General features: G+C 53.7%; 1 protein-coding gene across 1 annotated transcript in view; it reads left to right on the top strand.

Annotated features, from left to right (window-relative positions):
• The window catches only part of LOC135422809 (uncharacterized), a 64,712-nt gene extending 37,073 nt beyond the window's left edge, over nt 1-27,639 (top strand). The window contains 3 exon segments of the mRNA XM_064672316.1: nt 7,726-7,784; nt 20,839-20,927; nt 25,111-27,639. Coding sequence (XP_064528386.1) covers nt 7,726-7,784; nt 20,839-20,927; nt 25,111-25,337 — 375 coding nt within the window. The 3' untranslated portion in view covers nt 25,338-27,639.

Here is a 27,639-nt window from a genome sequence, read left to right as displayed (position 1 = left end):
GGCCGTGATTGGCCGCCGTGTTGCTGTCCGGGCAGAGCGGCGCGCCCATTGGAGGGCGGCGCGGCGCCCGCAGCCAATGGCGGCGCGGCTGCGCCGGGCCCCGGCGCGCCCCCGCCCCGCCGAGCCGCGTCCGCCCCAAACAATGAATGGGAGCGGCGAGCGCTGAGCGCGGCCCCCGGCGCGGAGGGCATCGCTGCCCGGCCGGCCACCCGGCAAGGATGCCGAGGGCAGGGCAGGCGCGCCGGTCCCTGGGGCTGCCGCGTGTCTTCTCCTTCTGTTTGTTCTTGCACAGCTCCTCCGCTCAGATCCGGTACAGCATCCCGGAGGAGCTCACCCGGGGTGCCTTTGTGGGCAATATCGGGAAGGACCTGGGCACCGATGTGGCGAAGCTGGCAGCAGCTAATCTGCAGGTACTGTCAGATTCGGATTCCCAGTACTTCTCTGTCAACGTGAACACCGGTGTTATAATGGTCAGCGAGCGGATAGACCGGGAGCAGCTCTGCGGGCAGAACCCACGCTGCTTCCTCCACTTGAAACTTGCCATCGAGAACCCAGTGGAGTTTTACCGCATTGAGGTGGAGATCCTGGATATCAATGACAACCCCCCGGAGTTCCCCAGTGAGGAGGTTTCCCTGCGCATCTACGAGCTGGCGTCTCTGGGTGCCCGCTTCCCCATCCAGCCTGCCCAGGACCCTGACGTGGGCACCAACACCTTGCAGACCTATCACCTGAGTGCCAATGACAACTTCAACCTCAACGTGAAGGCGCGCACTGATGGTGGGAAGTTCCCTGAGCTGGTGTTGGAGCGGGCCCTGGATCGGGAATTCAGAGCTTTCCATCACTTGGTCCTGACTGCTGAAGACGGGGGCTCTCCCCCACAGTCCAGCAAGATACGCATCACTATTCAGGTCCTGGATGCCAATGACAACCACCCTGTCTTTGACAGACCATCCTATGGAGCCCGCTTGGTGGAGAACTCGCCGCTGGGCACCCTCGTGGTGAAGTTAAATGCCACTGATGTGGATGAAGGACCCAACGGAGACATCCGCTACTCCCTCAGCAGCCACAACTCGGCTGCCTTACGCCAGATCTTCGCCATCGATGAGCAAACTGGGGAGATTCGTGTCCAGGGCAACCTGGACTTCGAGGAGGCGACGGTGTACGAGATCGAAGTGGAGGCCAAGGACATGGGGTCGCCCACGATGGAGGAGCACTGCAGTGTGGTGGTGGAAGTCACTGATGTGAATGACAACGCACCCGAGGTCATTCTTACCTCCTTCTCCAGCTCCCTGAGTGAGGACGCCCTGCCGGGCACAGTGGTGGCTGTGATACACGTCAGGGACAGGGACTCTGGGGAGCAGGGCAAGGTCCTGTGCCACGTGTCTCCGGATCTTCCCTTCCAGCTGCGCAAGGACTACGAGCACCAGTACTCGCTGCTAACCAGCACCCGTTTGGACCGGGAACATGTTGCCTACTACAATGTCACCGTCTCTGCCTCGGACCTGGGCAATCCCCCACTCTCCCGCCACACCATCTTGCCAATCACCCTGACAGATGTCAACGACAACGCTCCCCAGTTTGAGCAAGCATCCTATGAAGTGCTGGTGGCAGAAAACAACCCAGTGGGCAGCGTGCTGGTTACGGTCTCTGCTGCTGACCCTGACTCCGAGCAGAATTCCCGCCTCTCCTACTCTATCCTGCGAGCTGGTGGGACAGATCCAGGCCTGGATCCTACTCGCTACCTCTCCATACATCCCACGAGTGGGCAGGTCACTGCCAAGCTCCCTTTTGACTATGAGCAAACCACCTATCTCCAGTTCCACGTGGAGGTCTCTGATGGTGGCTCCCCGGCCCTGAGGAACAGGACGCTGGTTCATGTTTTTATAGTGGACCAGAACGACAATGCCCCACAGGTGCATTTCCCCAGGGCTGGGGAGGACTCTGCTGCTCAGTTCCGAATTTCCCCCTCCATCGCCCCTCCTGCTCTCATCACCAAGGTGGTGGCAATAGATGCGGACTCGGGGCGCAATGCCTGGCTATCCTACCACCTCGTGGAAGCCACAGACCTGGGGCTTTTCAGCGTGGCCCTGCGCTCCGGGGAGGTCCGGCTCACGCGGGCTCTGCAGGACACGGACGCCTCTGCGCACGAACTGCTGGTGGTGGTCCGGGACGCCGGGGAGCCCCCACTCTCCACAGCCGTCACACTGGTGGTGCTGGTGGAGGAGAAGGGTCCAGAGGCCCTGCAGGGCTCCGAGGGTCGGGCTGCTGACGGTGGGGGATTGCCCACTATCACGCTTTACCTGATTGTATCCCTAGTGCTCATCTCCACCGTCTCACTGGTGGGACTGGCAGTGCTGGGCGTACGGTGCCTCCGGCGGGGCTCTGCACCTGCCAGCCAGGGCTGCTGCGTGGAGAGCGTGAACACGCTTCAGCCCCCTCCCAGCCACATTTTTGGGCACTTGCACTATGAGCCTAAGCAAGGGGACACCGTGATGGGCGTGCAGGTGACAGCAACAGCTCCCCCCGCCCCGCGTTACCGCTCCTGCTTCTCGCCGGTCTCGGATATCAGCGAGTTCATGTTTGTGAAACCCTCCGCGGATCCTCCTCCCCTGTACAGCGAGGTGAGATTGGGAGTGTGTTCTCCAGCCTGACCGCAGCCTCAGTGTGTGCGGGGCTCGGCACCGAGCCGGCTCGGGATGCGGGACCCCAGCCGGCTTTGGGCAGGGGGTGCGGCCGGTGCCCTCTGCCAGCAGCCGGGCAGGGCGGAGCGGGGTTCCCGCTGCCGGGAGTCCCCGGCGCCCTCCCGGCGCTGCGGGGGCGGAGTGGCGGCGGCGGGGGAAGGGGGGGGCTACGCCGTGCGTATTTTGGGGAAGGCGGTGAGAAGGAGAAGGGGAGGAGGAGGGAGAGAAAAAGGAGGAGGAGGAGGAGGAGGGGGCTGTGGAGAGACGTAAAACTGTCACTCGGTCCATCCCCTCCGCTCGCCGACTTTGTGTGTCTTTGCGTACCGAGAAGCGGTTCATCCGGCCGGGCTGCGCTCGCCCACCTCCCCTCCCCCTCCATCCTTCCCTGTCCGGCTCCGGCGGCTCCGGCGGCGGCTTCCTCCCTGCACAGCCCGCTCGGACCCCCCCGGGGCGCGGGGGTTCCGGCGGCCGGGGCCGGCAGCGGGGGCGGGGAGGCGGGGGAGGCTGCGCGGAGCCGCCGCCGCTCCGCTCCGCGCGGCTCCGTCCGCACACCCGGCACGGGATGCTCGCGGGACGGAGTTTGCCATGGCAGCTCCCGCTGCTGCTCGCAGCTCTCTCCTGCTTGGCGGCTCCCAGCTGCGCCCAGCTCCACTACTCCGTGCCCGAGGATCGAGAGCCGGGCTTCTCTGTGGGCGACCTGGCCAAGGACCTAGGGGTGGAGGTGCGGAGCCTGGCCGCCCGCAACCTGCGCCTGGTGAGCGAGGGTGGGCAGCGGCACTTCCAGGTGGACCTGGCGGCAGGCGTGCTGCTCCTCGACAGCAGGCTGGACCGGGAGGCACTGTGTGGGCAGAGCCCCACGTGCTCCCTGCACCTCCAACTCGTCATGGAGAATCCCCTCCAGCTCCACCGTGTTGAGGTGGACGTCCTCGACGTGAACGACAACGCGCCCCAGTTCCCCAAGCCGGAGGTGGTGCTGGAGATCACTGAGGTGGCCAACCCTGGGACTCGGCTCCCCTTGGAGGTAGCAGAAGACCCAGATATGGGCTCCAACTCCATCTCCACCTATGAGCTCAGCCCCAGCAAGCATTTTGCCCTGAGCATCAATGTGAGAGGGGATGGTGTTAAAATGCCTGAGATTGTACTTGAAAAAGCACTGGATAGAGAGAAAGTGCCTGTTCATCATCTAACACTGACAGCCCTGGATGGAGGGAATCCAGTGAAATCTGGCACTGCCAAGGTTACCATCCATATCCTGGATGCAAATGACAACCCTCCTGTCTGTGACCCACCCGTATCCAAGGTACATCTGGAGGAGAATGTGCCAGTGGGCACTCTGGTCACCAAGTTGAATGTCACCGACCTGGATGAAGGTCCCAACGGGGATGTGGAATATTCATTCAAAACCAGCAATAACGCACCTGGTAAATTCACCAAGCTGTTCTCCTTAGATCCCCGGACAGGGGAGATCAGAACCAAAGCCCTGCTGGATTATGAGGAATCCAGTGCTTATGAGATTGCGGTTCGAGCCAGGGACAAGGGATCCCCAGCCATGGAAGGCCACTGTCACCTGCGAGTGGAGTTAATTGATATCAATGATAACAGCCCAGAGATTGTGCTGACCTCTGTCTCCAGCCCAGTGCAGGAGGATGCAACCCCAGGCACTGTGATTGCCCTCATCGGTGTGAAGGACAGCGACTCCGGTGACAACGGGCAGGTCCGTCTGCAGATAGCAAAAGAGCTCCCGTTTAAACTGGTGTCATCTTTTAAAGAGCATTTCTCACTGGTCACAAGTGGTCCCCTTGATCGGGAGAAGGCCAGTGGATACAACATCACAGTGAGGGCTGTGGATTCTGGGTCCCCCCAGAGGGCCACACAAAAAACCTTTTACCTCCGCATTGCTGACGTGAACGATAACGCCCCGAATTTCTCCAGCCCTTTTGATACAGCTCACGTTCAGGAAAACTCCCTTCCTGGAACGTCTGTCTTTTCAGTGTCAGCGTCTGATCCTGATGAGGGTAGCAATGCCAAGCTGTCTTACTCCATCCTGGATAATGGGATGCAGGATGTACCCGTCTCAACCTACTTCCGAATAGACCAGGACAACGGCACCATCTACACCGTGCGAGCTCTGGATTACGAGCAGGACAAGGTGTTCCAGGTGCCTGTGCAGGTGAAGGATGCTGGGTCTCCTGTGCTGAGTAGCACTGCTGTGGTCCATGTGTTCGTCCTGGATGAGAACGACAATGCTCCCAACATTGTCTATCCCTCTGTTCCCAAGGGCTCTGCCTTCCACCAGGCCATCCCGGCCTTGGCAGAGCCTGGCTATCTGGTCACCAAAGTTGTAGCAGTTGATGCTGATAGTGGCCATAATGCCTGGCTGTCCTACCAGCTGCAGGAGACGGCTGAGGCTTTGCCTTTCCAAGTGGAACGCCGCTCTGGAGAGATAAGGCTTGCACAGGCTCTCAGGGAGTCAGAAGATTCCCACAGGCTGGTGGTCGAAGTGAGGGACAATGGCACACCGTCCCTCTCGGCCTCCGTGGTAATAGTCATTTCTCCGGAGGAAAACAGCGTGCAGGACTTCTCCAAGTCCTTGGACCTCCCACAGTCTTCTCCCAAGGATACCAACCTAACGCTTTACCTCATCATCTCCTTGGTGTCCATTTCCCTTGTGTCCTGCGTGATGTTTGCTCTGGTGGCTGCCCGGTGTCTCAAAGCTGGCAGTGCCAGCTGGACCTTGGCGGGTTGCTGCCGGGGGACTGGCCGCAAGCCCGCCTCCCATTTCCGAGGGCAGATGAAGCCAGATGGCTTCATCAAGTACCTGGACGTGGGAGGAGCGGGTTTGACCTCCCAGGCACAGAACTACACCTCCTGTTTCTCGCCCATGTCCGAGCAGAGCGATTTCCTCTTTGTAAAGCCTTTCAGCCATTCTAGCACTGCGGAGACCGTGGCTGCCTATGAGCAGGTGACCAGCACCTTAGCGAGTCCCTGCGATGGGGTAAGAGATGGGTGTTTCTTACTGTCCTCTCTGCTAAGTGCAACAGTCTGTAATATCCAGGCCAGCTGGCTCTTCTCTGTCTGCCCTTCCCCCTAAGAAAGTGGCCTCGGGGAATGTGTGTCACCGTCACCTCCTGGGAGGTGGCAGGTGAAAGTTTTGGCTGGGCTGGGTGGAGCTGGGGGACGGGGCTGAGCAGCACTGTAGAATCAAAGACAGCGTGTTTGTGGCAGTGGAGAGTTTCCTCTTGGCCCCGTTCGTACTCATTTCTTTTTGAAGTGATTCTTAGCGTGGTCAGGGACATGGTTTTGGGGGGGGATTAACTTCTTGATTCCATTTAACCCCTTTGTTCTGCACGGCATACAAACCATGACAGGGGAGATGTTACGTGGAAGAAAAGTCTGTCAGTGTTTCTTTTGCTCAGTTTTAGAGATGCACTGTAGAAATTTCTCATTTCTTAACCTCCAAGTGTTATTAATTACTGACTGTGCCCCAGCAAGGGATCATTTTTCAGCTTGAGCAAGGGGCTGAATTCACTACTCAGCACTGAACTACTGAAATGTCAGTAGTGGCATTATTCACAAAGATCCTGGTAACCTTATGTGCCCTTGGGCTTGCAGAGGCTGAGGCAGCGGCAAGCTTTGAAAACTTGAGCTACTTGTACTCAGATGCCTAAATATAGATGTAGGTGACTGTGTTTAGCTGTAGCTTTTATAACTTGGGGGTATAAAAAGTAACGCAATTTTGTGTCACAAATGCCTGCCCTAAATTTGAAAATGGTAATTACAACAGGAACTCAAAATATAGATTGGGAAGGGCTTCTTTGGTGCAGGATTGTGTGTCAGCGTGTGCAAAAATGTGTATCTGAAATCTGGAGGGCAAGTATTTAAACAGCTTCATTTGCATGTGGCTTGGGGACCACTGGGGCATCTATTTCAGGGGAGTAATTTATTCTAATATCTTCTTTCATGAGGATCATCAAAGCTGCAGAGAAATTAATAAAAGCACATCTACTAAATAAAAAATCTAGGTCAGCTCTGCCCTGTCTTCACTTTGCCTTAGTAATTGCATGTACAAGCAGAATAATCCCATAAAACTGATGTTCCATTGTGTGGACTGTGAACGGCTCATTCCTAAAATAACTGAGAGAAGTGTTGTCCTTTCCAGGTAGTATGTCATCACTCTGGAGTTAATCAAGATTCAATTATTATTATTTAATTATTTAATTAAGAGTTCATTATGATTTTCGGAAGTGTGTGTTTTCCAGACAGAAAACAGCTCTGCTATTTAGTGTTTTCCACAAAGGCGTAATTCAAACAGGAATAAGCAGGCATACTCCATGTCCTTCCTTATTTACAGAATGTTCATTGTCTGGTGGTAAAATAACATGGGCAGAAAGTGATACGGGGGCTTCTTAATGAGGTTACAAAGTGTGCTGTTGTGTCTGAAGGTTATTGTGTCTCCTAAACAAATAATGCTTTTTCCTCTTGCTGTCGGAAGTTCATTCTTTTCTCTGTGGACAGAAAAATATTGTCGTGCTCCAAGGCCACAGCATCTAGGAAAAGTCATTCAAATACAATGTATGAAAATAAGATCTCAGGCAGGCTTTTTTAAGGACAAGAAAGAGGAGAGATTAGGAAGGTCTGTTGCCATTTTACCTTAGAGCATTAAAAGCATCTTCCTCGGTATCAATTAACTCTGCCACCCCCACACCCCCCCTTCCTCCTCCAAGCTCATTACTGTGGTACCACTGCTCCTGCTGAATTGATGCCCTTATCAGTTTATTTCATGCTTCATTTCTTTCACAGCCTGGTTTCCTGAGCTGCTTTGGAAGATCATTCTCTGAACAGTTTTTGTCATGCTTTTCAGTATTCATGCTGGTTCAGAAATACTCAAGAAAGAGGGAGGGGGGAGCTTTCTCTTTGTTCTAATTGATTTGCTTCACTTGGAAGGAACATGCTGATATTCCAGACTGAAATAATCCAGGATCAGCTCGCTTTCATTTTTCAAAGGAAAGAATGGAGGTATTAAAACTCTTATTTTTCTCTGCAGCAAGCTCAGCCCAACACAGACTGGCGCTTCTCTCAGACCCAGAGACCTGGAACAAGTGGGTAAGTGCCTCTTTCTCCATTTTTGTGTGGGGTGAAGGTTTCTTTCCTTTGTGTGTGCCACTTCCAGTGATGGAAAGTCCCTGACTGGCATCTCTGAGAATGGGTGTCCCCTGTGGATGATAGAGTCAGAAATGGAGCTGCTCCTGTGTCAGCTGTGTGTGGTGGGGTGTGACAGCTGTTGTTGGCAATGGTGTGTCTGGGTTTGGTGTCTACACCTCAAGGAGGACAGTCAGGAACTGGAGGAAACTCCAGGTGAAGTTGTGAGATGGTTAAAGGACTAGAAAATATGTTTCACAGAGAAAGGCCTCTTCTCTAAAGCAGATTTTGAGCATGTAACTAGATTCTGAGTCCAAATTCTTAATTCCTCTCCTTGCACAGAGGCCACTGCAAATCCCTGGAAATCACTCCCCTTACCAGTCCTGGAGCCTTGAGCTCTGTGCTGCTGAAGTGCATTCCCAGAATCACAGAATGGGTCAGGTTGGAAGGGGCCACAGGGGGTCACCTGGCCCAGCCTCCCTGCTCAGGCAGGGTCATCCTAGAACACATGGCACAGGATTGTGTCCTGACAGTTCTGGAATATCTCCAGGGAGGGAGATTCCACCACCTCTCTGTGAGGTGTGTGTGAGGTCAGAAAGGATGAGAAGCCCCAGCAGCAGAGCAGAGACCTGCCTCCCAAGTGAGCATTCCTGTCTTGCCTCTGGCCCAACAGTTTGCTTGTCTTGGGCCACAGTGAGAGGCCACTGACAACCAAATGTTCTTTGCCTCTCCCATCCTCCCTCCTGGTTCATAAGCAGGGCCAGGGCTCCTCTTCAGAGGGTGAACTCCCTTCAGTACCATGAGGATAAGGAAGAACTTGAACTGGGAGCCCACCTTCCTCCATGAATACCCCAGCCAGAGGTTATTGTGCGTGAGGAGGTGGCTCCAGGATAATTTATATGTGAAAAGGTTATACCTTTTGGGGCATACCCAAAGATTATACCCTTGGGAGTAAATTTGGATGATGTGCTTCCTTGTCTGACTGGGTCAGGGAGTGTGTCTCTGTGCTTTGTCATTCCTGGTGGCCACTTGGGCAGCTCCCATGGAGGTTTAAATAGTGTCCTGGAAGTGTTGGGTCCTGGATTTTGGTGTCAGAGCTTGCAGTTAAACATCTGCAGTGGCTGGTTCTGTCTGAGCCTTTCCCTGGGTCTGGCTCAATAATTTGGCTTATCAGAAAATTAAGAGATTGCTGTAGCCAACTTGTTGAAGTGATTAAACTTTGCTATTAGGCTCTTCTAGCTGATAAAGCTAAAATGGAGTGAGGGTTTGATGTAATTAGATAAAGTGCTCGTGCTAGAAACCAGCCATGGACTTTAAAACAAAGCTATGGCTGGAAGAGTTTTCTCAGAGGTCTGTTGAATTCCCCATCAGTGACAACATTTTAATCAAGGAAAATCTCTCTAACCATTTCCGCTCCAGTTCAGATGACAATTAACAAAGCCCTGTTAATGCAGAAGTGCACCACGGCTGCTGTAATAGTTTTGTTAGGAGAAGGCAGTAAATGAGCCCCACCAGAGCAAGCTCTCCTGCTCCCTCTTCCAGCATCCTGCCGGGGCTCTTCCAGGCACAGAGCTGATGCAGTCCAGACTTCCTCAGCTCAGTGACAGGGGCCTTTCCTCAGGTCGTGGGACAGTGACACTCACCCCAGCTCCCAGCCTCTGCCTGGAGCTCTTTACAAGCTCCATCCCCTTCCTAAGGGGGAGCAGCAGCATGTGGAGTGGGAAGAGAGGGGACAGGAGGAGAGACAGCCTCAGACTGTTTGTGGGGAGCTGAACTCTCATGGCATGTTAGTTCTGGTGCATGAGCCATGATGTTACCCCTGGGTGCCCATGATAGTCCCTGAAACAGCTGCTCTTAGAATCACAGAATTATTTGGGTTGGAAAGGGACCTTAAAACTCATGTCATTCTTCACTCTGCCGTGGGCAGGGACACCTTCCCCTAGAGCTCAGAGTCCCCTGTCAGTGCCTGTTGTGGCAGGGGATCCCATAGCACAGGCTAGACCCCTGGGTTTGGACAGAGACTTTGCCCAGGCACAGGCTGGTGCTGAAAAACTGAAAAAACTCAGTGGATTTGAATCCCTGCTGGTTTTCCCACTTGCCTGTGTCCCCATCTGCAGCGAAACAGCTCTTGCTGATGTTTTTTCCCCGGTTCCTTTCATCCTGTTATAAGTCAAATCAAGGGGATGTTTTTAGTCTAAACCTGTGGGACAGTACTAAAGGATAGAAATAGAAAGTGCTCCCATATGTTCAGTGTCCAGCCCTGACATCTCTCTAGTGATCAAACAGGCAAATCCTGGAAAGCAGCCCACTCCCCTTTGTGCTCTTCCCGTGCTCTTCCCTGCGTTTTGATGCCTGGTGTGTGAATTCCCCAGGCTCTGGTTGGTAGTACAGTTATTAAAGAGGGGGCAAGGGCAGCTGCCTGAGCCTGTTGCTCTCTGTTAAATCCTGTACAACTGCTTCTCCTGCTGACAGGTGAACCTCTGAAGCACCATGAGCTCTCTGAACTGCAGGGCTCTGCTGGGAGCTTGGGGAACACAGCCCACCTCTTAGCTGAAAGGAAAAAAAGTGTGATGTGCTCTTAACTCTATTTGACCCAAATTAAACAGCAATACAAACACAGCAGCTTAGGCCAGTGGTTTGGATGGATCCCAGAGGGAGTCCAGCACTGACCCTAAGCCAGAAAGCAAGCTTAAACCCATGTTGGGATTTCTCCCTTGCTGTCTCCATGGGAGCTGGAGAAGAAACAATCCTGTCTTAGCACAGCCCTGCCCATCAAAACAAATCCCACATGTCTCTGAGCACCTGGAACCAGGCAGAACAGGGAAAGCTCAGTAAGACAGGGACTGGCTCTTGATCTGGAACGTTGTTGCTACGGGACAACAAAGGGAATCTGCTCTTTGTTCTGAAACGCGGGAGAGGAGCTCTGGTGCACATGCTCAGGAAATAGGAGCTCAGACAGTCTGCTCTGAAAATGTGGTGGGGAGGCAGACCTGAGCAAAGCAATTCTGAGTTAATCTTGTTTGGGAAAAACAGGAGGATAGACTAATGTAATGATGTTTGTGGTTTGTTTCCTAAGAAAACAAAGCACCCGTGCTGTCGCTGGGCAAATGCAAATGAGTCCAGGCTGATTCCGAGCAGCAGATGCCACTCCCAGACAAATCAGATCAGTGGCTGAAGTGGAGATTACAACAATGAATTGTCCAATGAGGAGTAAATGTACAGTCCAGCATCGTGGCAGGATATCCCTGTGGGGTCATCAGTGTGGGGTTTCCCTGCGAGGAGGGGGATCGTGTATGGGGGGAGAACACAGGGACTGGTACGAGGGACCCATCTTGTTGCTTTGGTTTGTTTTTTTTGTGCCTTGCACATTCATGGTGCTTGCCTGACCCCAGCTGCTCTTTGTTTTGATCTCTGTGTGATGGTTTGTTCAGGAAAACACCTGGCTGAAGTCAGGATTTCCTTCCTGGAGGAGCGGGGAGGGCTCTGTGTCGGTCACAGGTGGGCACAGGAGGGTGGGAAGAGCCGGTATGTCCTGGGCATCTTGTGGGAGGAGTGAGGACGATTCTGGGCTGTATGGACAGGCTGGAAGGAGACCCCGGGCAGAAGACACCCAGAGACTGTGGCAAGGGACTCACAGGAGGTGGGAAGCTGTGTGAATATCCCTAGCAAGCCCAGGGGAGGGAGGAGCAAAGCATGTAAAGCAGATACAGAGTGCCATTTCACACCCCCTTCTACTTTATCTTCTCCAATCCTGAATCTCCCTTTGTTAATGCTTCCCAAAGCTGTTGCTGGCCAGGCTTCCCCTCCCAGGCTGAACACAGCCAATAGTGATGTTCACTTCACTTGCTCATTAAGCAGCATCTCAGCTGCTTTGTCTGACCCCATCCATCATTTCCCCCCACGCCCAAGGGGTTTGGGGCTGATAGTGGAGATGCTGCAGCAGTGCCCACAGGAGAGCTGGGAAGGAAAAGAGGGATTTTTTTTTCATTCTTTATTTTGTTTTCATGCAAGAACTCCAGGAGTTGGTCTTGCAGGACTAACCACAGCCTGCCTGTGTGTGCTGGGAGACAGGGAGGGGAGTAAAGGCATCCCAAGAAGCTCTCAGGAGCATTCTTGGGGCTCAAAGCAAGTAACACCAAGGGGGGGATTGTGGTGTGGTTTTGGGGTGCTCAGGATGTCCTACATGTCTGGGTGGGACATCACAGAGCAGGCAGCAACTGGAACCAGAGGATGAGACAGAGGGAGACAGGGATGTTCGTGGGCTTACACAGCACGGGGGTGGATACCCAGCACAGAGACAACTGGCCACAACTTCAGGCTTTACCCACATCCTTCCTAAAAATAAACACTTGCTAACCCAGGAGCCACAGGGATGTCTGTGGGTGTTGTAAACCTCTAGGAATTTAAGCTGTGAGTTTGTGTTGTGTTCTAGTGGAGCCAGCAGCAAGCGAAATGTTTACTCCAAAGCACATGCACAGGGCCACCAGTGGGGCTGTCCAGGTAAACACTGAACCCTTTACCTTCTGCTGAACCTTTACCTTCTGCTCATTCATGGAAAACACGTGGAAACATGCCAGGGCATATGCCAGGCAGAGGTGCTGGACAAGCTGCAGCTTCTCATTGGGGGGGCAAGAGGAGCAGCAGAGAGAATGGCCACTGTGGGAAGTTTAGGAATTAATTATAATCCTCAGGTTTCCATCCCAAATGCACCCAAGGGTTGAAGCCAGCAGTGGTGTTTGCTTTGCCTGGTGTGGTTCCACATGTTTTGCTGGTGAATTAGAAAGGTCTTTGGGCTGAAATTCCTGCTTCTTCTGACTGGGTTGTTTTTGCCTGCCTGTTTAGTGTTGAGTGTTTAGTGACTCCTCCACAGCTCCTGCAGCATGTGGAGTGTGGGGCTGCTCTAAACTGCCACCCCAAGGCCTTGGGAAGGTGTGAGTGGAGCTCTGCAGCCTGAAAAATCACAGCAGCCTCTGGAGATCCCTGTGAGGTCATGTGGGGGAACAGCCATAATCAAACTGACAGTGCTCTCCTAGACTGAGAGCTGCTGTGCTTTGTGGGGCTGTGGATCTCTGAGTGCAGGAGGAGTTGTGCCAGTGAAGGAGCTCGGCTCTGAAGGGAGGGTTTTCCCCCCTGCCAAAGCCTCTGGGGTTGTGGAGCTCAAATCACCAGCTCCTGGGGAGCCTGGGAGAGAGAACTTGCCTTTTTGGGGAGTGTTTGAAGTGGTTGTTCATGCCTGATGATGCAGCCCCCAGCCTGTTTGTGTGACTTGCTCAGCAAACAGCTCGGAGGGAGCCACAGAAACAACAGCCAGATGGTTGTATCTGTAAAGTTTGGTGTTGCCCTGGTGGGTCCTGAAACAGGAAAGGTTGAAGACCACTCAGAGGGTCATTGTTTTGAGGGGCTGGAGCATGTCCAGAGAAGGGAACAGAGCTGGGGATGGGTCTAGAGCATCAGGAGCAGCTGAGGGAGCTGGAGGTGCTCAGCCTGGAGAAAAGGAGGCCCAGGGGAGACCTTATAATTCTTTAAAACTCTCTGACAGGAGAGTGCAGCCAGGTGGGGGTTGGTCTCTTCTTGCAGGTAACAAGCAACAGGACAAGAAGAAACGGCCTCAAGTTGCACCAGGGAGGGTTTAGGTTGGATATTAGGGAAAGTTTCTTCCCTGAAAGGGTGGTCAGGCACTGGCACAGCTGCCCAGGGCAGTGGTGAGTCACCATCCCTGGAGGGATTTAAAAGCTACGTGGATGTGGCATCTGGGGACAAGGTTTAGTGGTGGCCTTGGCAGTGCTGGGTTAATGGTTGAACTCAATCTTAGAGGACTTTTCCAGCCTAAACAATTTTGTGATTTTGTGACTGGGGTTTCCTGTCAAACACTGCAGAGAAAACGCTGCTTTAAAGGACTGTGAGGCTGCTCAGAGCCTGGCTTTGGTCTGAGCAGGGGCTGCAGCCTCGTGGTGCAGTGTTGGAGTGGATTTGGGGTGCTGGGACAGGCAGGAGCTGTTTTGATGCTGGGAGCAGGACTTGTCTCTGGATAACTGCTCTCCTTCCCCCTCTTCCTACGGAGCTGAGCTGATCCTGGGACTGGAAGCTAAAGGTTTTGTGGTGATATGTCCTGGTCCCAACCCCACCTCCCCTTCCACATTCAAGAGACCCCAGAGCTGGTCCCCCATACCACCTGTGAGCACTCCTGCTTGCAGGCTCCACCCTTTTGTCTATTAACAGCCCAAATCTCAGCAGATTCGGTATTTGGGCTTCTTTCTACATCACGTAGCCCTTTTCAGCTGAGTGTTTTCTTCCCTTTGTTTCTGTCCCTCATTGACCATCCTGGGCCCATAATCCCTTTATCTACATTTGTCATGGCCATTGAAGTCTGAGCCATCCAGATCCTGCCAAGTGGGGCAAAAGCTGTAAAATCTTTTATGGAGAAAGGGAAATATCCAAGCAATTGGGATGCATTTCTCATTCTGGAGAGCCCTCAGAATATCAGGAGTTTCATCATCGGGGTTTTATGCATAGAAATGCTATTTTAGGTAATTTAACAGGTGCTACATGTATTAGTTTAATTTTTCTCCCTCCATCTGCTTCCTGCACAGCTGAGCACGTGCCATGGCTGGCTGCAGAGCCGATGGATCCAACAAACAGGCACAACAACCTTTCCAAAGAATCTCTCAAAATATCCTTCCTGGCGGGTTTGGGACACTGGTGGCTGTAGGATGGCCCAGGGGAAATAATGACTGATCTCAGCTCCATCTCCTTCACGAGGGTCCCCAGGAGGGGGGACCCTGCCTTGGTCCTCCTTTTAGAGACATTGTGGGCTTTTGTTCTGCCTCCATCCAGCAGAGCAGGTACATCCCAGCAGCTCCACTGGCTGGAAGTAAAGACTCTGCCGTGCTTTAGGAGGCTGGAAATATTCCCCCCCACACACACACACACTTCCCCACTAACGTTTTCAGTCCCATCTTTGCAAAGTCACGATCTTAAAGCTGGGCCTCCTCCAGGCTCTCTCCAGCCCCTGTAATTGCATTACAGAAGTGGATGGGAATGTGTGGAGCCGGGGGAGCGTGGGGGAAGGGCTGGCAGCATCCTCTGTCAGGGAAGGGGAAAGGACGGGAAACTGGGGCAATTTTGGAGCTGACTCCGTTTTTTTCAGAGGCTGGGGGAGGGTGGTGGGCTGGGGGATGCTGCCATGGGAAGCAGGACAGAGGGATGCTCGCCGGGGCTGTGTCCCCAGCCAGGGGCTGTGTCCCCACATGCCTTGAGTGCAGCTCAGGCTCAGCACCAGCAGGGCCGGCTCTGTTCCCTCTCACTTGTCACTTGGCCAGCCTGGGAACATGCAGGCTGAGATTTTACTGCTGCTGCTGCCTCCGGCTGGAGCTGTGTGTGGGAGGCAGCAGGGGGGGATGGGGACAGCTTGGAGGAAGCTGGGAGAGAGGAAAGAGCAGTGCAGGGGGGCTCTGACAGGGGGGCAGCCTGGGGGGAGCAGGTACTGCCTGGGAATGGGGCTGGAGGAGTGGGCTTGAATGTACCTCTGGCTCTGGGAAGTGGATGAGAAGGGGAGGGCAGGATGTCTGGGGGAGGTGATGGGAGGGTGGGAGCAGCATCCGGAGCTGGGGTGCAAATGGGAGTGAAAAGGGGAGAGACTGGGAGGAGAAGTAAATCCCAGTCACTCCTCCCTGGAGTGGGGAAGCCTGGGAGCAGCTTCTCGTGGGGTTTGGGAGGGGCTGGCTGGAGAGCCACTGCCATAGGAGCCAGACAGCCCCAAATAAGAGAGAAGGGAGGATGCTGAGGGTGTCCCGGGAAAATCCCCAGCCCGAGCACTGCCCACAGCCCTGCCAGACGTCTCAGAGTGCCAGGGTCTGGTCTGCAGGGCACTGAGCTGCCCTCTGCGTCCCTTGGGGCTCTTACAGCACTGCTCTGGCATGAATAAACTTTTCCAGTTTGTTGTGGCACTGCTACTGGCTCGTGTTACCAGCTGCAGAGCAAGGAAAACAATTTTTCAGGAATCCATGGGGCGGTTGTGCAAATAAATGTTTGCAAGGCCTTTGGCTGCCATAGTGACGAGCTCCATGGCAACCCTGCAAGGAAATGAATAATTCCGTGCCCAAAGTGGAATAATTCCCTGCTGGAAGTGGAAGATAAAAAGGGACCTGATGGCTGAGGGTGCTGCAAAATAGATGATCAGCAAATCACCCAGGTGCACCCATCAGGGGGGTGCTTGTGAGAGCCCTCAGTAATGGGGCGGTGTTGGGATGCAGGATGGATGCAGTGGGGCTGTGTCAGGGCCTCCACATAAGCCTTTTGTCTCGGTGTTCCCTGATTTCCATGTAGCCACGTTTATTGAAGGCATGTGCAGGTTGTGCCTGGGCTGTACCTGCCTCTGCTGACACAGCTCTGTCTCCACCAGAGCCCCTGAGCCCCTTAAGATGCTGCACCCCTGGGTTTGTCTCAAATATGGATTTGATTCCTCCTCTCCAGCTCTGGCTATGCTGGAAGCGTTCCCGAAAATGAAAGCCAGCTCTTTTCTGAGCTTTGAAGTGTGGAGTAGAACTGAACAGAGAAAAAAAAATCTATCCCATGGGGGATGGGTTTTTAGAAAAAAAAACACCCTATTGAGTCAATGGCATTTGTATTAAAAACAGCGAGTCCTTGGAGTCATTTCCATAGGAATCAGCCCTCCCATTCCGGGCAGGCTCCCTGCAGCAGCATCCAAGGCTGCAGCTGAGTGGGGAGCAGTGTGAGAAGGGGGGGTTCTGGGGTCTGCCCACCCCAGGAAAGGGAAGCAGGGCAGGGCAGGCTGCCTTCTGTTGAATCAGTGATTCACAGCTGTGACTCACAACCCCATCCTATAGTCATGGAAAACAGCCAGGTCTGGCCATCAGCTGTGTGCCTTTTCCACTGTGAGAAGTTATTTTTGGGTGTTTTTAGATTACAGCCCTTGTATTTTTTTTTTCTGTGCCTCTGAATTCTGGATGATTGCACTGCAAGTAATTGAGGCACTTGAATTTCCTGCTTAGAGAAATGAGCTCAATACCATTTTTTTGCAACTCTAAGGCATTTCTAAAATAGCTTTTCTGCGTGGCGTCATGGGGAGCAGGCACACAGCTTTGGGGCTCTTTGTGCTGAATTTGGGAGCACTGGGTGCAGGAAGGTTGCAGAAAAGGATGTGGGGGCTGTCAGCTTGAACATGAGTCACCAGTGCACCCTTGCTGTGATGGAGACTGGCTGGGTTTACTGGTAAGGTTGTAGCCAGCAGGTCAAGAAAAGAGATGGTTGCCTTCAATTTGGCACTCACAGGTCCACACCTGGAGCACTGTGCCCACTTTTGGGCATAGCTTTGGGCTCCCCACTGCAACAAAAACAGGGCCATGTGGGAGCCACCAAACTGATCCGAGCACTGGAGCCCAAGGAAGGGGGGGAGAGGCTGAGAGAGCTCCTTCAGCTTGGAAGTGTGAGAGCTGGGAGCACTAGATGATCCTTAAGGTCCCTTCCAACCCAAATCATCGTAGGATTCTATGATTCATGTCCCTCTCCAGTCTGATTTTGTGATCCCACAGGACAGTAAGGGGATGTAGGGCTTTGTCTGTCCGCCTCACAGTGGGGTATTGACATAACACAGGGACCAGACAAGCTCATCACAGAAGTTCACAGCAGGTCTGAAATGCTGCCCATCCTCTGGAGGTGACCTGAGCTGGCTGGTGATGCACAGCCACCCCTCCCTGGGGCACACAACTCTAACCCAAGAGCTCAGAACACCTTGAGCAAAATTCACACATTTCTTGGTGCTGCTGCTCCCCCTGTGCTGTGCACTGGAGGGGTTGGGCCGTGTCCCTGAGCCCCTCTCAGGCTGCAGGGACCAACCACCCCCCTTCATCCCTGCCTTTCCAACCCAGCCCTGCCCAAGTGTGGTGCTCAGTGGTGCCAGCTCTCCTGTCTGTGCCTGCATACAGCCCTGGGGCCAAGGCTGTTGTGGTGGGGGAGTGAGGACCAGCTGGTGAGGGAGCTTAATGAGGTCTGGGGTCCTGGTGCAGGTGAATGCCCTGAGCACAGAGTGAGCCTTTCCCCCCGTGCATTCCCACTGTCGTAGGGCACAGAGCGTGGCTTTGGCAGGAGGCAGGAAGAACTTCTGTCCAGGGGAGCCTGGTGCCTGAAGGAGGGGTGGGAGGGGAGAGAAGTCTTTTGGGAGGTGGAAAATGTGATGCCACATCAAAGAGAGAGTTGAACTTGGGCCTCTAATTTCAAAACAGAGTTCAAACCACCGGAATGTTACAGTCACAAAAATCCCAAAATGTATTTGGCACTTCCTTTTGCTTTCTCTTCCCTCATCCCTGGGTGCCACCATCATACTGGGGAAGCTCCCAGAGCCAGGACCAGCACCTAGGAGGCTCAGGGTAGTTTCTGGACAGCTTTCCTGCAGCCCTGAAAAGCCTGGGAACTTCGGCTTCCAACGGGGGAGGGGGGCCAGGAGCTGCTGGGGTTGACTTGTGGCTGAATGAGTTGTGCTTTGCCACGGAGTGCAGGTTCCTAAGCCCTTCATTGGATCTCGCCCAGGGCTCTATTCCCAGCCCCGTTTGTGACATTAACAGGTCACTGCAGCCCCAGGGCTGTCCCCACCTTGTCCTCACTGCCTGCATGGCACTGGCAGGACACTGAGGGCAGGGCAGAGGGACCCACAGCCGAGGAGCCTCAGCACCCCCGGCACGCAGGCGCTGGGATCGATCTGGGAGGCAGGCACGCCTCATTTCTGGCCTCCTTGAAACTGTGCCACCACACACGGCACTCAGGAGGGATATAAATAGTGCTCAGGACGCCCTGGGATGCGGCAGACAGCAGGTATTTCAGGAGTGATGCTGCTGGCAGGGTCGTGCCGGGGCAGCTTCTGCTACATTAGTGGTTATTTGCATCCTCTGGAGATGGACGGGTGTGAGCACAGCGGCTGGGGATGGATCCCCAGGGGATACAGAAGGTGGTGTGTGGTCCTGGCACAGGTCCTGCATGTCTTTGGACAAGTTGCTGAAGACCAGATTTTCCACAGAGTACCTGTGACAGCCCCCCCCCATCCTTACAGTCGGATATTGTGTTTCAAAGGGGGTTTGAACATATATTATAGAATCCCAGAATGCTTTGGGTTGGAAGGGATCTTAAAGATCATCTCCTCCAATCCCCCTGCCAGGGGCAGGGACACCTTCCACTAGCCCAGCTTGCTCTAAGCCCCGTCCAACCTGGCCTAGGACACTTCCAGGGATGGGGCAGCCACAGCTTCTCTGTGAAATCTGTGCCAGGGCCTCACCACCCTCAAAGGGAAGAATTTCACAGGGGCAGGGAAAGCTTGTGTGCATTCAAGGCTTCTCTCCTTGCAGAGCTTTGATGCAGCTGGGCACGGAGCTGCCCACACTGCAAGGTCACTGTGGCAGACACAACCTCCAAGAATGTGCCTGTGGGTGCATCCCAATTCCAAAGTGTCCATATTGAGCCTGTTCTGTGTGTGAGGGCTGCAGCAGGCACAGGCAGCAGGGGCACTCGGGCAGTGGGGTGCTCAGCATGGCAGTGAGGAGCCCATCTGCTGCCCAGCACATGGCACTGAGTTGGCACCAACACTGCCCGTGCTGGCATTTGCAACATGTGGGGTGCTGAGCACTCAGGCAGGAGATCCCAGAGCTGGGGGTGTCAGCTTCTTGAGCATGTCTGAGCAGGAATTGAGGGCCTGAGTAGGGTTTTGGGGTCTGAGCAGGGCATTGGGTCTGAGCAGTGCTTCAGGGTCTGGCAGCTCCTGGGCATAAAGGCTGGGACTACAGCAGTGGAGGAGGCCACTTCCATGCCCTGTAGCCTGGTGGTTTGAACTCTTTCCTGGGAAATGGGCTTTCCAGTGCCCCCCATCTCACTTCAGGAGAGCTCCCAGCTGCAAGAGCACAGCAGCCCTCATTCCAAGGGAGCCAGCACACAGCCAAGGGGCAAATCTTGGCATCCCAGTAGGTGGCAAGAGCTGTAGGTGATCAGAGCACTGAGCTGGGAGAGGAGGGAGAGGTGCTGTGAGCGATGAGGTCACTCAGGGACAGAGCAGAGGGGGACCCAGGAAGCTGGTGAGATGTTTAGGAAGCGTGGAGGCTCTGGAGGGGCCCTGTGAGCTCAACCCTGACCAGTGAGCAGTGGCTGAGCACAGCTGACACCTGGCAAAGATGAAAGCAGGGCTTGTTAGACTGCACACAGACTGCTGATTGTAACCTCAGTCACAAAACCTCCTTAGCCAAAGCCTGACAGCATCCCCTGAGTTTTCCCAGGCGGATCTGTGATGCTCAGCACCCCCATCAGCCAGTCCCAGGGAAACAAGGCAGGTGCCCACTTCCCTTCTCTCCTCTCCCTGTTGCTCCAGCCTCCCCAGCACTGTTTGGTGCCAGCTCTGCAGAGCTGGCAGCTGATCTTGGACTCTGTTCAGAGCACCTTCTGTGGTGCTGGGCAGCTGGCTCCATGATGATCCCAAAGCCCACCATGCCACGGGTTTTTCTCACCCTCTGTCTTACAAACGAAGCTGCAGAATGGAGCTGTAGCCTGAAAGGTGCATCCACTCCCATGGCCTGCAAGAGGAACAGAGGATCTGGTTGTACAAGGGTGCATACACCTCTGGGGATTTAGGACAGCAATTTTTATGATATTGCAGTATATTTTTGGGAAGGGATTACATAATATCCCTTGGCAGGGGTGTCAGAACTAGATGATCTTCTAGTTCACTTCCAACCCAACCCATTCTGTGATTCTCTGATTCTGTGTTGGTGGGATTTTGAGGTGAGGAGGTGCTGGCTGTAGCCTCTGAAGTCAGCAGGAGTTAGGTGGGTGTTGCTGGAAGCATCACTGAGTCCCCAAGTGCTTTTTGTGGTTATTCTTCAAAAGCCCAGTGAGGGATGGACACCTCTGAAAGGCTCTTGACTCCTGAGTTTTATTTAATAGAAGGGTTTGAAGCATGCAGTGGACAAACCCTCTCCTCCAGACTGAACTGCAGTAACTTGCTGTTTGTTTTCTTTTCCCAAAGCTCCCAGAATGGAGAGGAAGCTGGAGCCTGGCCCAACAACCAGTTTGACACGGAGGTGCTCCAAGCCATGATCCTGGCTTCAGCAAACGGTTGGTGTCCATCACGGGTGGGAAAACCACGACACTTGCTCTTGCAGGGGCATCTCGGGTTCATGCTGGTAGATAAAATGCTGGTGGGATTGGTTTGTCTGGCTTCAAGAGTCCTTCTTCAACAGATCCCAAAGCTGGTGGGAAAGCACTGCAAAGAAGGGGGTCAGATTCAGGCAGATTGCTGTAGACAGAGACACCTCTTCCACTCAAACTTTATTTCCCATGTAGTGGGCAGAATGTCACCTGGCTCATGATGTGGTTTTGTTACACGAGAGAGCCAGTCTTGAGGTGATCTTTTATAAACTACCTGGTTCCAGAAGGTCACGCTAAATGAAACTGCTGTGTTGCAACTTGCTGTGAGGTGAGGAGGTAGAAAGGCTGGATGTTCTGCATGTGGCAGGGCCAGGGAAACAGTAAATGCCTGAGTCAGTATTCCCAACAAACCTTGTGTCCAGAGGAGCCCCTGGGTTCCTCTGCTGAGCCATGAACTCACAGAGGTTTTCCCCACTGGCTGCTGCTGCCTCTTTGCAGTTGTAGTCACAGGGGGGTGGTTTGGGGTCATTTTGGGTCGGTTTGTTCTGGTTTATGGCTGTGTGGAAGTGGTGGGCAGGGAGGGTGTTCCCACACACCCACAGTCTCCATGGCTTTGAATAAAACAAGTACAATTATCACTCCATGCAGCACCACAGATAAAGAGGCTGGTTTTCATACAGCCTTTATTTATAAATACCTCCAAGTCTTTCCCCCCTTGATTTAAAAATAGAAGCAACAGCACAGCCATTAAAACCCCGTGCAAAATGCTTAGGATGTTTCCTTTGAGCTGTTGGGAGGGAAGGAATCTGAGGGATGGCTTTGGAGTTGCTTTCTTGGAAAGCTGCTGCAGCTGAACTTTGCTGCTCCTCAGACACCAGGCAGCCTGGAGACAGCTGCCCTGGCTGGGGAAGGGGACCAAGGTCTGAGGCGAGGGAGTTGTTTACACTCAAGGGAAAGAAACAACGTGAAAATGTGTCTTTGCTCTGAAAAAAAGACCATGGAAAAACAGCCTTTGGGGGTTGCACGTGGTTATCATCACCCAGGGCCTCCAGATCCGGTTTCCTTGCTGGCAAATAAAGCTGTTTTTTTCTAAATGCTGCTCCAGCAGTCCTCAGGATCAGAGCTGAGGGGTTCCCTTCCAAGTTAAGCACTGGCTTCTACGGAGCCCCCGGAGCCCCATTTCAGCAAATCTCCCCCAGTCCACGAGTCTCAAACAGCCCTGACCTCTCCCACGGCTTCAGTCATCCCAGGGGGTTGATGTAAATCAGATCCATCCTCTAGATAATGGCTTTTCCTTATCCATCCTCTTCTTGCCCTTTCTCGTTCCTTTCTGTGCTGGATGGATGGATGGGGACACAGCACAAGTTTTTTCCACTAGCACAGTGTTTTCATGTCAGCCCTGCTCTCTGTCCCCTCTTTCTGCTCTCTCTTTAAGGCAATGGTGTTGATTGGAGCAGGCTTTGTTTAGGGGCAGCACTAATTGCCCATTAAACTTTGTGCTGCCCATCCTTGGCTGATGTTTCCTGGCTATTTAAATGATCCTTATCTCTTACTGAGCTCTCTGTTAGAGCTCTGTCGTGGCAGGTGGGACACAGTGACACAAGTGATGCCCTGGATGCATCTGTACCCTGTACCAGGTGTTATCCTTCACTTCAGCAAGAGGCAGAGCTGGCCCTGCCATCCCAAGCCTGTGTGATCCATCTCCTCCAAGGATTAAATGGTTAAATCACCCTCCCAAGTCAGAGTACCTGGGGAGCTGATTTCCCCACAGGGCTGTGACCTTCCTGTAGGGTTTCTGTCTCCCTTCCTGGGCATCCTTCCTTTGGATTTTCCTCCCTTGCAGCTGGGAATGACATGAAAAGCCAGTGCTTTTAGCCATCTGAATGGGCAGAAGCAGCTGCTAAGACATGCCAAGGAGCACAGATGCTCCAGGACACCAGACACTAAAGGGCAGACATCCTGTCCTTAAAATACTCTGGCTTCCAGGGGGAATTTATAGAGGTGCCATGAGATGGTGGGAGAGCAGATGGAAAGGCAGCCCGAGGAGATCCTTCTCCCCCTCAGGCAGGGCAGACACACTAAATTGGGGTCTCCTGAGAGCCCCACCAGCAGCTGCAGCAGCACGTGCTCCAGGGCTGCCTCTGGGGGATGGAGCCCTGAGCTGGTTATTTTTGCTGAAGCCCAAATTCTTGTTTTCCTCCTCAGGACCGTTTGGGACAATGTCTGGCTGCTGGTGAAGGCTGAGCATGACCTTTCCAGCAACAAGAGCTGAAGTGCCTTGCTTGGCAAGAGCACCTCGGTGCCCATTTATAACCCTCTATTGTTCCTGTTCTCTCCTCTTTTCAGCCTTAATGTCAGTGTTACCTAGAAACAGCCCTTCTCCCTTACCCGGGACCCACGGCCAGGCTGGGAATTTCACCAGTGGCTTTTTCTGCCTGGTGAAAGCTGTGCTGAGACTGCAAATCAATTCATGAGGACTTGAATGGTGCTGGCAGCCCCCAGCCCCTCCCTGCTCAGAGCCCTGGTCATCTGGGATGGCCACAGGGCAGCAATACCCGGGGAGGAGAAAGTTTCCAAGTCCACCAAGCCTCTAACTGGGCTGTTTCCAGCTGGGACAGTCCAGAAAAAGCAATTTTCATCATGGCTGGAGTCTGTAGTGCACCTGTGAGATAATCCCTGCACATCTCAGTCCTCTCATCCCATGGGGATCATTTGTAACACCCAGTGGGTGTGGAGTTGAGTTGGTTGTTAATGAATTAAGCTCCTGCTTATAGACATGCATCTCCCCAGCCCAAGGTCTTCAAAGGCCTGCTGGGTCTGGAACCCATTTAATGGGGACTCTGGAAAAATCCTCCTGCAGTGAATTCTTCCCCAGGGGAAAGGGAAATGGCATTTCCCCACGCTGGGTCCCTGTGTTTGTGCACCACCTCCCCCCACCCCAGTGCACAACACTGTGCCTGTTTTTGGCCTCGCTGTGTTTTTCCCTCCTCCTGCTCCAGCAGAGCAGCTGTAACTTTTCAAACTGCAGTTGCTTCATACTTCTGACCCCTGCGAGGGAATGTGTACACAGCCATGTTTCAGGGGGCTGGTGGGATGTGGGCCAGCTTTTTGTCCAGCTTTCTGCTTGGCTTAGTCACCCCCATCTGCTTAGGGAAAAGCAAAAGCAACACAGAGACGTGCACAGAGCTGATCTGGAGTGAGGAGAAACACGAGGGGACCAGCCCACCACCTCTGCTCGTTGTTTTTCTTTATTCCTGCAGTGTCTCTGCCTGTTAAAGGGGGGAGCAGCACCCCTGGGCTCTGCCTTGGGCTCTTTGGGTGGCCTTGCTGGGTCTCTCCAGCCTCCCAGGAGAGCCTGTCCTTAGCCATGAGCATGAGGCACTTAAGGGCTGAGATGGGAACCTCTGATACAGAGACTGGGTTTTAGCAAATCATTTCTGAGCAGGGCTGTGCAAGGATCCCCCCCCGAGCCATGCACAGGCAGCTGCACCGGAGCAGATCATGCAGCAGCTCATGGCAACAGCATCACTTGAGCTTTACCATCCCCCCCTGCTCGTTTCTGCCCCTGCCTCACGCATCCCCCACCTCCATCTGGCCTCCACCATCCAGCAGAGCCCCGGCATCCCGGGGGGGCCCTGAGCCCCTCCCCGCTCCTGCTTTCTCTCTCTCCGTGCTGGAGCTTTGCATAGCGACAGGAACGAACCTGCCTTCCCCTCCCCCTGCCCCCAGACCTGGACCATCAGCCGCTCTCTGGCACGGATCTCCTTCGTGCTCGGCTTCCTAGAGCCATTGGGCGGTATTGCAGGGGAGAGATTGTCTTTCTCCTCTCCCGCGCCCTGCTCCCTGAATAAACCTGGCCGGAGAAACACCGGGGGCAGGGCTTTAAACGCGGCGGAAAAATAAATAAATATCGGATTTCCCTTAATGCATTACCACCGATTGCGGCTGCACAACATGCCTGGGCGCTTTCGGGGGGGCGGGGGGTGTCTGTGCCGCGCTCCCCGGCACGCACGGTGCGATGGTTGGAGGCACCCAGGTGTGGGTTTGGCACTTTGATGCCCCGGGGGGGCTGCCGGGGCTCGGGGTGGGCTCCGACCGGCTTTAACAACGTGCCCTCCTCTTTGCCCCCTCCCTCTGGCGTTCCCCACAGAAGCTGCTGATGGCAACTCGACCCTGGGCGGCGGGAATGGCACGATGGGGCTGAGCGCCCGCTACGGCCCCCAGTTCACCCTGCAGCACGTCCCCGACTACCGGCAGAACGTTTACATCCCGGGCAGTAACGCCACCCTCACCAACGCCGCCGGCAAGCGCGACGCCAAGAACGCCGCCCCCGCCGCGGGCAACAAGAAGAAATCCGGGAAGAAGGAGAAGAAGTAGAAAAGAAGAAGAAGAAGGAGACCTTAGAGCTACAGGGCAGCCGGCTCCAGCACTCCCCCCCAAAAAAAACCCCACAGCCCAGGCCGGAGGACGAATGTGAATTTTTTATTTTTTTTTTTATTATTTTTTTTTTTGTGATGCAAAAGTAGGAAATGCTGCGAATGTATCTCGTCATCATCAGGTCTGGGAGCAGGGACTCGCTGCTCTTAGACCTCGTGATGGAAACCAATCTGGAAGCTCAACCGAACACAAACAAGTGCCCTGTGAATAATGTTTTATACGATCCCTCGGGTGTTAGAATATGCAAGGGCGGAAGGTCTTTTGCCACGTCTTTGGATCCGATTTGCTCCCAGGTAGTCCGAGGCTTTGTGCTCGGCTTTGCCCAATGTAAATAATTTTAACGTGGATCTTTTAATTTATGTAGCCCTTCAATCATTTTTTTGTTTGGAATGGAAAAGGAAGTTCTTAGCTTAGAGCCCACGCTCCAGTTCTTCGCTCTCAAATTTTCCATTCATAAAATTCACCCCCCCCGCCCTGCCCCAGATAATGATAGTGATGGATTTTGGAATTTGGAAGTTGGTAGGGAGTGCTTCAGTTCCTGCTTACCTGTCACCCAGAAAAAAAAAAAAAACCAAGTGTTTATATTGCATGAATCAAAGGGAATATGGCAAAGCTGCATCCTAAACATTTTTTTTGTTTATTTGGGGTTTTTTTTAAAGTGTAACCACTAATGGCCTGAAATATGAGAAAGTAAAAAGCCCTCCCGATGTCTGAGAGGCAGGGAATTGGATAAGGAGCGTTGCCGAGGTGTGCGGCAGCTGCCCCGGCGGTTCTAGGGGTCTCCGAAGAGCAGACACATCTCAAACCTTCTTTGCAGTAAATATTTATATGTACAGTCGATGTTCTTATGGAATTAAGGCTAAGAGAGCCTCGCTCCCCTGCGGCCGGGCGGGTGCCCGGCCGGGTCCCCCGCCCCAGGGGACACCCGGGGACGACGCTTCCCGTCTCTGCACAGTGTCTGCATGCACGTCCCTCACCTCCCACCTGCACTAGCGCAGTAGCTCCACACGGACCCGGAGGAGTCCTCGCATGCCCACGCAGCGTGGTGTGAACGCGCCGGCAGCCGCCCGAGCCCCCGCGCCGGGGCTGCCTCGGGGGGAAGGGGTGGGAGGGGGTGGGGTGGGTCAGGCGGGGTGGGGAAACTCCTTGCTTCTTGTTTGGGCCCCAGAAGGTAATTTGGGGTAATAAGGCAGTTTTTTATAAGGCGGTTGTTTCGGGGGGTCTCGCCCGAAGGGGCGGGATCCGCAGAGCTGCCCGTGCATGGCTTTGGTGCAGAGTTGGTGATTGAGTAAGTGATGGTTGTTTTGGTGGCGTTTGGGGACCAGATTCAGAGAAGGGACCCAAAAGCAGGGGGTGATGCTGCAAAACTGGGGGCAATAACTGAGGGAGTGTCAAATGGGACCGTGTAGGGCCAGCCTGGAATAAGTGATGCTCCCGCTGGCTTTGGGCTTTCCACCCCATGGAGAGAATCAAAGGATGAGGAATAAAGTTTCTCCACACGCCCATCATCCTTGCACCAGGCCAGCTTCCCATAGCAAAGCAGCTCTGAGCCCTCCAGGGAGGCAGAGGGGGGCTTTGTGTAGCCAGAGTGAGGAGAGGGGCTGTGGGGTGGCCAGGAAGGGGCCGCACCGAGTTTCCCAGGGGGTGTGTGTTGTTTTTTTCCTTTTTTAATCACTAACACGTAACTCACCCGAGCAGATCCAGCCCTCTCAGCCAGGCTCACCCTACCCCAGCCCCCTCCCCAAACCCAGGGCAGCAGGAGCATCCTCCGTGTCTCATCCGGATCCAGCCACCTCCAGCTCTGGCTGCACTGGGAGCGGTTCCCACCCTGTCCCCTGCAGCTGCCACCTGCCCCCCCTTCCCTCTAGAAATGCTGTAGCTGAATCGTAGTCTTTATATTTTCTTTTTAATCTGCAATCTGAGGTAGCGTAGTGAGTGTTGTGTATTTAGTGGCGTGTTATTTTTAATTGCAGTAACTAACTTGTGGACATCAGTATTTTCAATTTTCTCTGTATCTTCTTTCCATGTGGTCTGTGCTCCGAGTGTACGTGAAATGAAAACACATTTGCCCTTTCAATGTGTCTAATATTGAATTATACTTATATATTATATATATGCTTATATCCTTCTTATACCCATATAGACCAATGTCGATGTGTTACACGCAAGTTTTATACTCTAATATTTATATTGCTTTTTTTCTTTGGGAAAAAAAAATAATAAAATGGTTTCTTCTGAATAA

The sequence above is a fragment of the Pseudopipra pipra genome, chromosome 15 (genome assembly GCF_036250125.1).
Source record: "Pseudopipra pipra isolate bDixPip1 chromosome 15, bDixPip1.hap1, whole genome shotgun sequence".
Classification (NCBI taxonomy): Eukaryota; Metazoa; Chordata; class Aves; order Passeriformes; family Pipridae; genus Pseudopipra; species Pseudopipra pipra.
The sequence above is the reverse complement of the archived record's forward strand: the minus strand, read 5'-3'. Positions and strand labels throughout refer to the sequence as shown.